The sequence below is a fragment of the Puma concolor genome, chromosome B1 (assembly GCF_028749965.1).
Source record: "Puma concolor isolate L17-30 chromosome B1, mPumCon1.1.hap2, whole genome shotgun sequence".
Lineage (NCBI taxonomy): Eukaryota > Metazoa > Chordata > Mammalia > Carnivora > Felidae > Puma > Puma concolor.
Window position 1 is genome coordinate 174,231,515 of NC_141670.1, and position 15,913 is coordinate 174,247,427.

At 34.7% G+C, this 15,913-nt stretch overlaps 1 protein-coding gene across 1 annotated transcript in view; it reads right to left on the reverse strand.

The window, feature by feature from the left end:
* Nucleotides 1-15,913, reverse strand: part of UBE2K (ubiquitin conjugating enzyme E2 K) — a 72,762-nt gene that overhangs the window by 26,001 nt on the left and 30,848 nt on the right. Inside the window, exons 2-3 of the mRNA XM_086705212.1 lie at nt 5,323-5,416; nt 1,031-1,089 (exon numbers count right to left, since the gene is read on the reverse strand). Of these exons, the coding sequence (XP_086561338.1) occupies nt 1,031-1,089; nt 5,323-5,416 (153 nt within the window). The remainder of the gene's footprint in view (nt 1-1,030; nt 1,090-5,322; nt 5,417-15,913) is intronic.

The following is a 15,913-nucleotide window of genomic DNA, read 5'->3' on the forward strand; positions in this document are numbered from 1 at the left end:
AGAAGGTTTTAAATGCCCAGCTAAGGAGTTTAGACTTTGGTAACAAAGAAAGAAAAGAAACATCAAAACTGCACTTTAAGAAGATTTACAGCAGTGCAAAGGATGAACAGGAGTGGCAAAGATAGAAAGGTGATTTAATAGGCAAAACAGGAAAAGTAATAAAGTTGAATGCCTAACTAAAGTGATGACAGCAAAAGATTAAAAGGAAGCTGTTCAGGAGCACCTGGGTGGCTCAGCTGGTTAAGCGTCTGACTTCAGCTCAGGTAATGATCTCGCAGAGTCTGTGAGTTCAAGCCCCACGTCGGGCTCTGTGCTGACAGCTTAGAGCCTGGAGCCTGCTTCAGATTCTGTGTCTCCCTCTCTCTCTGCCCCTTCCCTACTCACGCTCTGTCTCTCTGTCTCTCTGTCGCTCTGTCTCTCTCTCTCTCAAAAATAAATAAACATTAAAACAAAATTTTAAATAAAATAAAGGAAGCTGTTTAGTGAAAAAATAAGTTTTAATTCAGTTCCCCTTGTTATACATGACCCAGGGCATTCTGTTTCGTCTTCTAACATTCACCGGTTACAATTGTTTGTTCGTAATTTTATTTTCCTGCTAGAATGTGAGCTCCATGAAAGGAAGGACAGTATGTCTTATTTATTGCTATACTGGCACACAGTACTCAAATAACTACTGAATGAATTCAGAATATATTCTTCCCTAAAAAAATACTTCTTCAAGGCAAGTAAGAATTTGTATAAGGTTTCGCTAAATTTGGGAACACTGCCAATTTTTCCAGACCTAGAATTTAAGCCATTGTCAGATGAAACTCCTATTCCTGTCTAGAGCCATTACTAGCTGCCTCTGAGTAAGCTTGCTTTCCATTCTAATTCCAGAAGCAAACCATCTGCCATTACCTGAAATCTTGTCCACACTAAATTTACACATACAACTCAAAAAGCTGTAATCTTAGTAAGCACCAAAATATAAATTAAATGGGTAAAAAAAAAAATTTTAGAAGTTCATGCACAAAAAATAGGCTTACAATACCTTAGGGGGATTAAATGGATATGTTTCTGGTATTTTTATTTCTAGCTGATATCTTCCTCCTAAAAAACGGGGAAAACAGAAAGTTAAGAATGCTGCTCATGTCAAATTCGTGAAGCCAAATACAGTGATACAACATCTCAAAACATGTACTACTTTATATTCAATTACAACAAATTCATTTTAACACTGAAACCCAAAAAGGAAATAATAAAAAAACACTAGTTTTTAAAGGTTATTTAAAGCATATAAAATAGCCATTGTATATAACTATATTAGCTTATCAGTGAATAACAGGACTGGAGATAGATGAATACATTAAATCCACAGACAATCCAATGCTTCATTGGAACAATTAGGTAATACAGGTCCCGTCTCCTTTTGTTTCTTCTAGTCCACATTGAGAAGAGTTGCTAAATAACAAACAATATGGAAGGAATTAAAAAAAAAAAAAAAACCAAAACAGTAAGGAGGTATAAAGGCAGAGATGGTACAGAGAAAAAGGACATAAGGTTATGTCATAAACTGAAAAAATCTACTTCTAACTGGTTCTCTCACATGCAGAAATGCCCCAAACTTTTAACTTGTGCCCTAAATTAAAGGCCAACACTTCTTGTTAAAATTTAAAAAATAAAATTCGACAGTAACAGGTAGGCATAAAGACAAAAAGCTATTATCTTCCTCTAAATAGGTATTTAAACACAACAAAAGAGGTGGTTCTAACCAGTAATATATAAACAGAAGGCAACTTTCTGTTTTGAAGTTATCTTGAGCAACTAGCAGCCCAATACATATTTTAAAAAAGTTTATCTAGCTTCCCATTAACTGGGGTAATTCAAGGGGAAGATAATGGTCTCTCAAAAAACCCTGGAGGGGAAGTCTTCCACTAGATGAGAGGGTGAATTTGAATCCTAACTTTAAGGAACCTTCTAATCCTAAGATTTTATGACCCATTAATGTAGAATACTCATTATTCTAAAACATAGTAAAACTGTGGTACCGAAGTATTTACATATGAAACTATGCATAGGATTTGCATCAAAATAATCAAGGGATGGGTAAGATCAAAGACTGGCCCTGAGTTGATAGTTATTAAAGCTGGATTAGGAGTATATCAAGGATTCATTGTACCATTTGTCTTCTGTATGTATCTTAAACTTTCTATAATGAAAGTAAAATAAAACAAAAACTATGCACTAGCATTATTAACTTCAAAATTTCATACATTCCATTCTCAATATATCTTGGATTTTCTCAAATCCACTTCCTCCATTGTTAAGAATAGATGAATGTGGATCTGGGAGAAAAACAAAAGAGCAATTCACTTCGTAACCACTTTCTTCAAGCCCTTTTCTTGCTAATTCTTTTTAATGGAATCCCATAATGACTGATGCATGAGTTGAACTGATGCATGTGCCTGAAATCACAAAGCATATGGCAACAGTGAAATAAACATAAAGGAAAGTAGTCAAAACAAAAGAAACAAACAAGATAGGTAAGAGTACCTGAGAAAGTTTTGTGTATATAGATACACCTGTTTATATTTATATTTACAGTTACAAATGATAGCTTCAAATAGAAGTATAATAAATTTGTCCTGATTAATGTGTAGGCTCTTTTTCCTAAGAATCTTACTTTTTCTGATAAATTCTAGATTATGGTCTCTATAACCTTTCATATAAAGTTGTTCCTTCTTGAATGTCCAAAACTCTCTCTTAGGGGCATGAGAGCCCAGATATACTATGTAAATAGTGGACTAGAGTCTCCCAATCCTATTTTTACTCTACATGCCATTTATATGCTCTGTCTTGCCTTATTTTCTGACAACTTTCAACATATAACCACTAACACTAATCATAATATTATTGGATATAAATATATCAGAGTGACAGAACTAAGACAACTTTATAACTACATTATTCATATTAAAAGTTTTCGCTATAAATCATTTCTTCTTTAAGAACAGCTTTAGGTATTAAAACTTTATAATCTTTAAATTTAACTTAATCTAAAAGGAAGACAGGGAAGGGGTAAGGTTTTTAAAATATCAACAACTATTCCATAAATTCACAACTCCTCTTAGGAAAAAAGGCTCAAGAACTAAATTGCTCCTTTGCCACTCAGCTCTTAAGGCAAAAGAAGAAAAGAGAGTTAAATAACATGTGCAATACAGTAATTTTTCCATGGGTATTCTACTTTTCAATCTGATTACTTCTAACACAACATAGTTGCCTCATTAGTTAATGATGATTATAAACGTTTTAACATTCTACATGGAAACACTTGCCTTAGCTATTGAGGTTTAAAAGACAAAACAAAAACTATCAAAAACTATCAACCCTGCAATAAATATTATCAAAATACTCCTCATGTTCATGTCTCAAAAATAGTATCTAAGTTTATGCCCTTGAATATTCAGTGCTTTTCTTCAATAGTTTTATGATAAAAAGAATACAATTTATACAAAAAGCATATTAAAACTAGTCTATCAAAAAACAAACAAAAATACAAACCAACCAGTCTTATCAACATTAATGTCTCACTTAGTGGCAGCAGCAGAAATAAACACTTAAAATATGACCAAACTTGTTTCCAATTAATAAAGAATATGTTTTGTGTATGTGTGTGTGTGTGTATATATGTACATACATATATATACACACACATATATACATATAACTTATTACTACAAATGAGTATTATATCCAATTTCTAAAAATTCATCTACTTTTATTAAGGGTTGCTAAGAGAATAATGAACATTCTACCTGTCTAATTTGGTTCAGGAAGTGCCTTGTTTATAAATACCAGTTTGCTGGAAGAGTTCTAGAATGATAATGCTACTGCTGTACTGTCTTTTATCCTAAACAACCTAAAAAATTCAAGAATATTTACAATGCCTGCCTTTAAGAAGAAGCTAGTGCATCATTACATACAACATCTACTATTAAGATGAACTTGATTTTTATAAGACAATGAAAGATCTCTTTTCCACCTAATGACTGCCAAAAGGACTAAATGAATAACATCCATGAAAGCATCCAGACAAGGCCTGGCATATAGGAGGCACTCAATAAACGATCTAAAACTAAATGAGGTCAAGAAATGGCAATTATGAACTATAAAACAGAAAATAAAATTTTATCATTTAAGATTTGGTAGAATATGCTAAAGACATCCTAGGGTCTTTAAAAATTTAAATGAAAATTGAAAGATATTCTAGAATATTGAATTTTTCTGATAACTTTTGGTTTTCTGATAACTTCTGGTTAACTATTCATTACAGACTGCCCCAATCAAAATAGACATAACCACCACTTCCAATATTCAGTCAATCTTCATTCGAAAGCAGAAAGTAATTAGCAACATAGGGTTTGAAGTCATAGGCTATTAGGACTCAAATCCCAGATGTGCCATTTAGATGTGTGACCTTAAACAAGTTACTTCTCTGAGCTTAAATTTCTTCATCTATGAAACAATGATAACTACTTACCTCATAAGGTTTGTTGCAAGGATTAAATGAGAAAATACATGTAAAGCTCTAAAAATAAGTCAATAAATGCTACTACTACAAATTCTGTTATATGATTTCTATTAACCATACATTTGAGTGCCTATTATATGCAAGAACCTTGGTTATGCTATATAACCCAAATTTATAATAATATTCATTACCGAAGGTTTGCCTAATGAGGAAATAAAAAGCTATAAAGCTTCCTTCTATCTTACCACCCAATTCCACTGTCTAAAGTAGCTACAGACTAAATCTGTGAACACAAAGTTCAGCAAAGTTGCCTCCTTTCTTTTCTATGTGTCTTGAAACGATCACTCAAAGCTTTCCTGAATAAAGAAAATTAAATATTTGGAATACAGCCTGTACGAAGACGAACGAATGAATGAAATGCTAAGTGACAAACGGGAGGGAAGCTTTTTTAATAAATATTTTATCAGTCAGAAATTTAAGGCAGGGTTTGTTATAGATACCATATCATCTATAGTCCATGTAAATTAGAGGCTTGACATGTTAGATGTTTTCCCCTGTTAAATTCTAACTATATAACCTGTAATTTGGCCCTAACTAAATCTATGTTGGGGAAAGAAAAAAATTAGCTAAAATTCAATAAGAAAAATCAGTCTATATAAATACCTAAATTTATTATTTAAATATTCTTGTAATACCCTAAGCCAAATGAAGTTACCTTCCATGTAGTTTAAGGATGCTTAAGATTATTCTCATTTAATGTTTCAGACAAGTTCTAATACACACAATATTTTGATACAGAAAAAAGTACTTGCCTTCATATGGTGTGTCTGGAGGTCCTGCTATTTCTCCTCTTAATTCTGTAAAATTCTCATCTACAAGATCTACTTTAATTTGATTTTTGCTCGTCTTAAAAATAAACAGAAAATAAATGTTAGTCATATCAGCAAGAAAAAAGCCTATTTTAAAGTATTACCTATAAAAAATTTTGAAGACCCTCTTTCATAAACTTGATTATCTCCTCTAGTAAAAATAACTGCCTGTGCTTTTCTAGGATTTAATTAGCCAGTTTTAAGAATATTTAAAACCAAAAAACTTAACAATTTTTCACTTCAATGTTTTTAATGAAATAACACCACTTTGAACAGTACAATGGCTTGTTGACTTTACTGGAATGTTTAGACAAAAATAGCAGACACCTATTTTACATTTGCCAATTTCATGTATGTTCAGTCCAAAGTGATCCATCTATTCATCTGTAGATGAATGCTGTTATACTACAACCCAGGTTACATGGATTCTATCCATATAAACAGAAAATTCAAGGTCACTAAAAGCCATTTAGTGTATAAAGTCTCAATTGAACTAACCACAACTCTAGATGTTTAGGTTAACTGAAATAATATACCATCTACCCAGATGGTGAAAACTCCAAGCATCTAATTTCCCTTTCCATGAAAATTCTTGAAGCATCAATGCCTCACTAGAATCATCTAATGCCTTCTTCAATTTAAGTTGCTTAGTTTTAAACTAAGCTAAACTGCTTAGTTTACTTCAGCGGCAACTACCTACTTTTCAAAAGACTTTTAAATTTATCTATATCTATTTATTTCCCACTTTGTATTTCTCTAAGTCCTTTCACATCTATAGTATCATTTCAATTTCTCAATCCATTCTGAGTCAACGGTGACCTTCAAATGATTCAGAAAACCCTCCAGTGGAATTCACATTCATGTTCAAAAGTACCCATCTGCAAACGAGCTCTCCACTTATATTTTCCAATCTACACTACACTTTACTAGTCTAGGTCTATATTCCTAATATGGCAAATCTCCTTTTCTCAATTGTTAAAAACATAAATCCTTAATATATCAGTTACATTTTCATTTTTTTGGTTAGGACTTCATATTTTGTTACCTAAGTGACACAATATATCTGCTCTTATGGAAAAAGCCTCACAAGATTTCAATAAATTTTTTTATTTCAAACCTACCTTCTCAAACTTGTTAATGGATGACAATGTAAGAATTACTGTTTTAAGGTCCTTCCTCCCCCAACTTCCAACAGAAAATACCATTTTTACTCTTTTGCTATGCTAAACAGTTTTAATACAGAATGTTAAGTACTGAAAAAAATCTGTAACTTAAAACCCAAATGTTAAAAGATTTCACATGACTCCTAATTAATCTTATCTTTTAATAAGATTTTAAAACTTTATGCATTTTAAAAACATTACAATTAGGTTTATTTAATAACCTTTTAATATTTGGGATCAAAGTATTTCATATTTTTCTGAAATTAATTTTATACCAAAATTAAAAGTAATTATAAACATACCATGGCAAACTCTTATCTTATGGCCTAAAAAATCATTAACATCCTTGGTATTTGCAGAAGATGAAATGTACAATTTTACCAATGATAAAATACTTCGTCTAGTATGCACAGGAATGAATGTTAAAATGAAAATCAGAGGCGCCATATACACTTTCACTAACCAATTTAAGAAGCCACAAGTAGAACTACGGACTTCCATTTCTCCCCTGACAGTTCTAAGTAAAATAAGAGTAATTAGATCTTGCACATCATCAATGCTTTCTAAGTTCTTTATAGCTTCCCACAGTACTCCCTTTCCAAAAAGAAGTTAATAGCCCTAAAATGTCAGGATAGTAAAGGACATGATTAAAGTTTTGGGAGGAAAAGAGGAGGTAACAGAAATTAGAAAAGCGGCCTTCTGGATTGCCACCAATTCTTGAGTTAGTAAAATGCTAAATAAGAACTACTAATTTTATTAGTATACCTCTGTCCTATTTCTGTCCTCATTACCCCCAAATTATAATTAGAGGAAATGGGTCTTTTTTTTCTTTCTTTTCTCTAGAGAAAGTACACTATAAGTGTATGAAAATTTTACTAAATTAGCTAAAAAAAAATACAATCACCATGATGAATCCATTATAAAGAAGCATCCTATATGGTCTAGAGTAAGGTACTTATCTGCAGATAACCAAAGATAAAAAGAAAATGGAAAGTTAAAGATTTTTCACAGCTTATTTTTTCCATCACGTAACAATTACCCTTCGTTACCTCCACAGTTTAATATCCAGTTTATTCCACAATCCAAAATTCTGATACCAGTGCTCTCAGCAAACTAACTTAAAATCCCACTTAAGACTCAAGTATTGTAAGGAAGATGGAAAATGGTAAAAAATGACAGTATTTTAAAAAGTATGGAAGTCGGACAGATGTGAGTTGAATCCTAGTTCTGCCACTTACTTGTGGCATTAATTCAGCAAAGTCACTTAGTATCTCTCAATTTTATTACTGTAAAATGAGAATACATACCCAATTTAAATGAGAATATTGTGGATAGAAGTGACAGTATCAATTATAAAAACCTTTGCTTTCAAAGCCTTATTTTATAAAATTTATTTCACAGTTGTGTTTCCAGTCTAAGAATGGAAATGTTGTTTCTTAAAATAAATAACAAAACAATGTGTTATTCATTTTAATGACCAGGAATGCTAAGGCTTTTGGATGAAACCCTGAAGAAATGTGTTATCACTGTACTACATTTTTTTGTGAGAACACCTGCAAAACTGCTTTTCTATACCTCCTTCTGCCAACTCAACTAAACACACAGTGGGACCTCTGCTGGTCTTGATTTTTCTGATGTCCCTTTGCTGCTCCAATGCATTTCTAACAGATAAAAGGAAAAGAGATGAATAGAACTACAGTTCCTAGTAAAGATTTTTAAAATAATCTATTAAAATAGAAAATATGCAAAATAGCACATAATGTTGAACGTAATTTGGATGTGGTAAATTAACATTACTGCCAATTTGCAATGGTGCGGACTTAAAGCAGTTTTAATAGATTTCCAAGGCCAAGTCTTTTGGTGAATTGATACCATTATCACAAAATTCTTTCAAATAATTCCTGGGTTCTACTATATGCCAGAAAGAAATATCAAGTGTTAGTGAACAAAACTAAGTCCCTGCCCACTTGGAGCTTACATTCTAGTAGGAAAAACTAAAAACAAAGATTTTATCATAAAAGCTCTAAGTACAGGGGCACCTGGGTGACTCAGTTGGTTAAGTGTCTGACTCTTGGTTTTGGCTCAGGTCATGTTCTAATGGTTTCATGAGTTCGAGCCCCACATCAGGATCTGTGCTGATGGTGTGGTGCCTGCTTGGGATTCTCTGTCTCACTCTCTGTCTCTCCCCCAGTGACACTGTCTCTGCCTCTAAATACATACATACATACATACATACATACATACATACATACATAAACAAGCTCTAAGTACATTATTATTTAACCTGTTTAAACTTACTATGTGACCTTGAGCAAGTTAATTAACCACTCTGTACCTCAGTTTCATCATCTGTCAACTGGGGATTATAAAAGTACCTACTACATACAGTTCATGGGGGAATTTAATGAACTAATACAGTATATAAAACAATGCCCGACATATAGTAAATGCTGAATGTATAGTCATTTAACACTGTAATATGTTGACTTTTAACAATGATGTCGGAGCAGAAAACTTCCACCAAAGCCAATACTGTATATTTTTTTAAGGACGATTTGTCACATTAGTCTTACCTGTATTTACTCTGGAAAATTTACTCTAAAAATTTCAACCTAAATTTAGACAGACAAATATAGCTCTACATTACCCCTAAAATTATAGATAAATTCTTATATCCAGTAAAGAAACTATTAATTTGTGTCCTAGTCAAATCACAAGTAGTGGGACACCTGAGTAGCTCAGGTGGTTGAGTACCCAACTCTTGATTTCAACTCAGGTCATGATCCCAGGGTCATGGGACTGAGTATCCACTGGGTTCCATGCTCAGTATGCTTGAGATTCTCTCTCCTCTTCCCTCTGCTCCTCTCCCCTGCTAGCACTCTCACTTAAGAAAAAAAAAAAGGTTTAAAAAATCACAGCTACCAAAATTTAGGGTGTAATGCAAATGAATGTGAAATTCAGTTTTTCCTAATTTGTTGGAAATGAGGCTTAAAAGGGCTTTTTAAATTTTTTAATGTTTACTCATTTTTGAAAGACAGAGCACAAGCAGGATGGGGCAGAGAGAAAGGGGGACACAGAATCTGAAGCAGGTCCAGGCTTTGAGATGTCAGCACAGAGCCTGACATGGGGCTCAAACTCATGAACTGTGAGAACATGACCTGAGCCAAGCTGAAGTCAGATGCTGAACCGACCGAGCCACCCAGGTGCCTCAGAGGCTTAAGATTTGACAGTTGCCATTATGTTCACATAATTTAATATAAATGACTTCTCTTTCCCCTACTATCCTAAGGCCCTCCCAAATAAGAAAGATTTCCACCTTTCAAGCAGTTATAAAAAAAAATTCTAGGGGGGTCCAGGTGGCTCATTTGGCTGAGCATCTGACTCTTGATTTTGGTTCAGGTCATGATCCCAGGGGTCAAGAGATCAAGCCCCATGTCAGCCTCAGCACTAGGTGTGGAGACTGCTTGAGATTCTTGCTCTTCCTCTGCCCCTCTCCCCCACTCACTCTCAATAAAATAAAGTAAAATAAAATAAGATCCTCTGAAACTTGGGGCATGTCACATACCCAAAGCAGGTTGACATGGAAACTAAGAGACTAGAAGGCCATGAGGAACATTTATGACCCTTACCAACTGCAAGTTCTAGAACAGTACTGTTCAATAGATAATAATGTATGTCACAAATGTACTTTAAAATTTTCTAGTAATCACATTAAAAACAGTAAAGAAAGTAGAGAAACTAATTTCAATGATTTATTTATCTCCTATATATATATATATATATGTATATATATATATATAAAACTATCATTTTAACCTATGATCAAAATAAAATTTGAGATATTTTCATTTTTTTAAAATACTAAGTCTTCAAAATCCAGTGTGTAATTTATAATTGTAACACTTTTCAATTTGGACTGTCCACATTTCAAGTGTTCAAAAGACACATGTGATAGGCAAATCTGCAGACACAGAAAGTAAATTATTGGTTATTAGGAGAGGAGAGGGAAGAGAGATGGGAAAGATCTGCTAATGGGTGCAAGGATTATTTTAGGGGAAATGTTCCGGAGTTGGATAATGGTGACAGGTGCACAATTTTGTGAACATATTATAAACCACTGAATTGTACATTTTTTAAACTCAAAAAGTTTTTTAAAACTTGAAAAAAAGTCACATGTGGCCAGTGGCTACAGTACTGGACAAGTACAGCTCTAGAGAACCAGGAAATAATAGCCTCTCCAATTACAACAGTGTGTCATTTAAATTTTACTTTGTGAATTTCTATCACATACTTCACACAATCTATAATGCAGAATAATTAAAGTTCTGAACATATTAACCCCATGAATATTTACTGAGTATCCTATTCATAAGGCTAACACTATTCACAAGGCTAACAGGGATTGAGTGGTAAAAATGATCGACCAGAAATGTTCTCTAACCCACCCTATTCCCACAGAGCCTTTATTCTTAAGTATTAAACAATAATTTGTAATATTATTACATGAAGTACAGGATATCATGAGAGTAATATTTAACAAAGATGGAATCTTTAGAGTAAGAAAAAGCTTCCCTGAGGAAACTACCATTAAAAGATTTAATCTGGTAAAGCCAATGATGGCATTTCAAGTAGAAAGTCCACCCTGTACAAACAGAAGCAAAAAAGGACCTAGCATGTTTAAGAATTGAAAAGCCACCCATGTGCCTAGAATACACAGAATAAAGGAGCAGAAATGAAGCAAAAAAGGTTGGCAGGAGCCAGATTATGCAGGGTCATGAAAAACAATGAGAAACACTGAAAGTTGTAACCCGACAATGAGATTTGATTCTTTTAAAGAATAACCAACTATAGGGAAGGGAAAAAGCCTGCAGGTAGGTTAAAGCAGAAACAGAGAGAAAATCTACTTAGATGAAACGAAGTGAATTAAGAGAGAGAAGAGAGGTAAGAGTTCTAGGACTAAGCTATTAAAACAAAGTGTATAATCTCTTAAAGAAGAAACAAGGATCACTCTTACAGCTTGCTTTTTCCATTGAGTAGATGATAGTATAATTAAACTAAAGATAAACAAGAAATTGGGAGGTCAGAGTTTGGGGAAAGGGAAAATAAAAAATTCAGTTCTGGACATGTTGAGAACTGAATATCCTAAGGGCCAAGTACATAGTTGAAAACTCGGGTCTAGAGTTCAGGAGTGATCTGGGCTAAAGATATGAGGATGAGCAAGACAGCAAAAATCAGGATAGTCTGTTATCACTGGCACCAAAGAAGAAAAATGTTTAAGGAGAGAGTAAGTTAATGTTGCTGACAGTAATAATAATAGCTAATACTTATGTAACACCTTATAAGTAGCATTTTGACTTATATGTAATAACTTGCTTAACCCTCATTAACAATTTTATGTATTTACCAATAAGGAATCTGAGATACAAGGAGGTCACAGAGCTAATAATTAGTGAAGCCAGGTTTGAAAAATGACTCGTGAGCCAAGATATAAACATTTTATTTCACTGACTCTAAGATACCATCAGTTACAGGATGCCCTGATATATGCCAAAAAGAAAAAAACACCTTTATTTACACTATAACACAATATTTTATCATTTAGAATTTTTATTTTACACTTACTCAAAGAAATTTTAGATTTTACAAATATCACTCTTAAGACTGCATAAAGAAAAAAATAAGCAAAATAGTTATTTTCTTCACATTGAAAGCCCTGAATGTGTGTACACACACACGTACACACACACACACACACACACACACACACACACACACACACACACACACACACACACACCTTCCAGAAACATACATAAGAAACTGGCAATAGTGGTTTGCTTAGCGTAGTAAAACTAAGAACTATGGATCTGGGGTAAATGGGAGACCAAGGTACTGTTTGAAAACTATTTTAAACACATAAAGAATTTTTTCTGCAAAACACGTTAAAAAGACTGATGGTCCTTGCAAAAGTCAAATGGTAATTTATCCACTATAATTGGGTAGTATATGAGAAGTGAGGAAATGGAGACCATACAGAGAACAAATTTTGGTTACAAAGAGTGAGAAGTAGAGCAGAAGTTGGAGAAAGAGGGTAGAAGGACAAGTTTTCTTAACCATTAAATAGTATGTTTAAATGCTAGTGAGATAGCTATAGTGGAGAGGGAGAGGGTAAAAATAAAGGATGGCAGGGGTACCCAGCTGGCTCAGTCAGTAGATCATGTGACTGCTGATGCCAGGGTTAGAAGTTTGAGTCCCACATTGGGTATAGAGATTACTTAAAAAGAAAAATTTTTTTTAAATGTTTATTTTTGAGAGAGATAACATATGCACATACAAATGGGGGAAGGGCAGAGCGAGAGGGGGGCAGAGGATCCGAGGCGGGCTCTGTGCTGACAGCAGAGATCATGATCTGAGATCATGACCTGAGCAGAAGTCAGATGCTCTACTTACTGAGCCACCCAGGTGTCCCTAAAAATAAAATCTTTAAATAAAATAAGTAAAATAAAGGATGACAGATAATGTAATGAACAAGATGGAATGGGGAAGAATGGGTGAAATCCAGAATGAAAAAATAAATGACTGACCTCATATAAAGAACACTTCAAAGAGAAAGTTATGTGAATGTAAGCTGTGTAGGTCTCATTTTTCTATCCTCAATGAAATTCTAACCTTTTCCCACACTACTAGTGTGAACTATTTAACAATCTTCAGGAATTAAGTCTGGGATGTGATCCCTAACATAATCATCCTGATCAAGCATAGTCTTTTAAAAGTCACTTACTGGGAGCAAGAATTTAAGAACAGGGTCTAAATTTAATTCAGTACCTAGCACATAGTAAGAGCTCCATACATTCCAGAACTGGCTTAAACAAGCTCTAATTTATAAAAGAAATACATGCCCAGAATTAAAACATGCCTGGATTAAAACTTTCTAATGTTTACAATCATATCAGAATATGAAAACAAAGGTGATATCCACAGCCACGTTTGTACACTACTTCACTTTATCTTGTATGAGAACAGTCACTCCTTTTCCCATTTTTTGGTTGGATTAAATCCCACTTCTGATAGGGTTACTATAAAGCTACTAAAATCAACAACATTGTATTGGTAAGAGGAAAGACACACAAACCAATGGTACAGAATAGGAAACTCAGAAAGGCTCATACCTATGTAGTCAACTAATCTTTGACAAAGGGGCAACTGGATAGAGAAAAAAAAATATTTTCAACAAAAACAGTGCTAGATCAGTTGGACATCCACATGCAAAGTAATCTTATCATACATTTTTCATTTTCTAAACTGGCAAAATTAAAAAAAATTTTTTTAATGTTTATTTTTGAGAGCGAGAGCATGCACGAGCAGGGGAGGGGAAGAGAGAGAGGGAGATAGAGGATCTAAGCAGGTGCTGTGCTGTCAGCACAGAGCCCAATGTGGGGCTTGAACTCATGAACCAGGTCATGACCTGAGCTAAAGTCAGATGCTTAACCAACTGAGCCACCCAAGTGCCCCTAAACTGTCAAAATTCTTAATATCTAATACTAGTTAAAGTTGAAGGGATACCAATAAAGCTCAGAAACCCTTTTAATGGCAATACAACAAGAAGTATTAACACCATACAATCTGTCACACTCTTTAACCCAGTATTACCACTCCTAGAAACTGCGTAAAGAAACAATTTCATTATAGGTAGAAAAAAATATATAACCATAATGGTAATCACTGAAGCATTAAATATAATGAAAAACAATAACCTAAGTATCCATTAACTGAGGGTTGTCCACAAGAATTATGGTGCAATTTAATAGAGAATACTACAAACAAAAATAAATGAGTATACTTCTGGTTTCCAATCCAACATGTAAAAACTTGGAAGACATCACTCCCACCTACAGAAGGAAAAAAGGGAACTGAAAATCAACAACTTTTTTTTTTTAATTTTTTTTTTTTAACATTTATTTATTTTTGAGACAGAGACAGAGCATGAGCAGGGGAGGGTCAGAGAGAGAGGGAGACACAGAATCCGAAACAGGCTCCAGGCTCTGAGCTGTCAGCCCAGAGCCCGATGCGGGGCTCGAACTCATGGACTGTGAGATCATGACCTGAGCCAAAGTCAGACGCCCAACCGATTGAGCCACCCAGGCACCCCCAACAACTCTTCTTAAATCCACCAGAGAATTGAAGTCTCAGGGCAAACTGCTGCCCCCAAAACTGAGAAGACAGAAAATAAGATTCAAAACTTACCAGGGCAAAAGCTCACAAGCATCTCTGCATGAACCATTACTCAGGCAGGAAAACCTAAACTGTAACTGACAAACTGCTAGAGACACAATCAGGATGAATTTTAAAGTGAAAAACTCCCAAGGAGCCTTCCCACTTTTGTTGAGTTTTTACCTCCAGGATCCCTACCACGTTTACACAGTGAAGATAAGAGAAAATGCCCTCATGCTTCTGGCAGGAGGAAGGGGAAAGAAGCCATTTTGAAATAAGCCCAGGGTATTCTTTGGGAGAGACAAAGTGTGAATGGGTGAGGGGCAGAGAGAGAGGGAGACACAGAATCTAAAGCAGGCTTCAGGCTCTGAGCTGTCAGCACAAAACCCAACGTGGGGCTTGAGCTCACAAACCATGAGATCGTGATCTGAGCAAAGTCAGACCAACGAACTGAGCCACCCAGGTGCCTCTACACCCAGGGTATTCTGCCTAATAAGGCCTTTCCTCAAGAGAAACTTTCACCAGACCCTAACCAACTAGAGTTTTTTTTTAACAGACCTAACCAACCTAAGCTACGGGAAAATATCCGATTCCAAATCCCTCCAGACTTCCAGTAACATCTAAGGGTGGAAGGGGACTGAGAAGCATTTAAAATCACAGCTAAAAAGACTGAGACCCAATAATATAGACACTATATAGACTGAGACTATAAAGTGCTTTCCCTCCCCCAGCCACCACATCAACAGGGTTCCTGTGCAATAACAGGGGTTATAACTCGAACTGCAGGTCTCAGACCTTACTTAAAGATGGTGCCTGGGTGGCTCAATTGGTTGAGCATCCAGCTCTGGTTCCAGCTCAGGTCATGATCTCAGTTTGTGAGTTTGAGACCCACATAGGCCTCTGTGCTGACAGTGCAGAGCCTGCTTTAAATTCTCTCTCCTCTCTCTGTTCCTCTTCTCTGTCTCTCAAACTAAATAAACAAACAAAAAAAAGTCTCTAAAGAACCCCAAAGGCAACAGGGGAGACAAAAAGAAGGGTATCAGAGGAGATTTTAGATTCTGACATCTACTCTACAGCAATCAGTAAACAGAGACTAATCCCTGGTCAGACAGACAGAAGGTCTCACACCAAAGGCCTCTTTACCTCAGTTTCTTTTACCC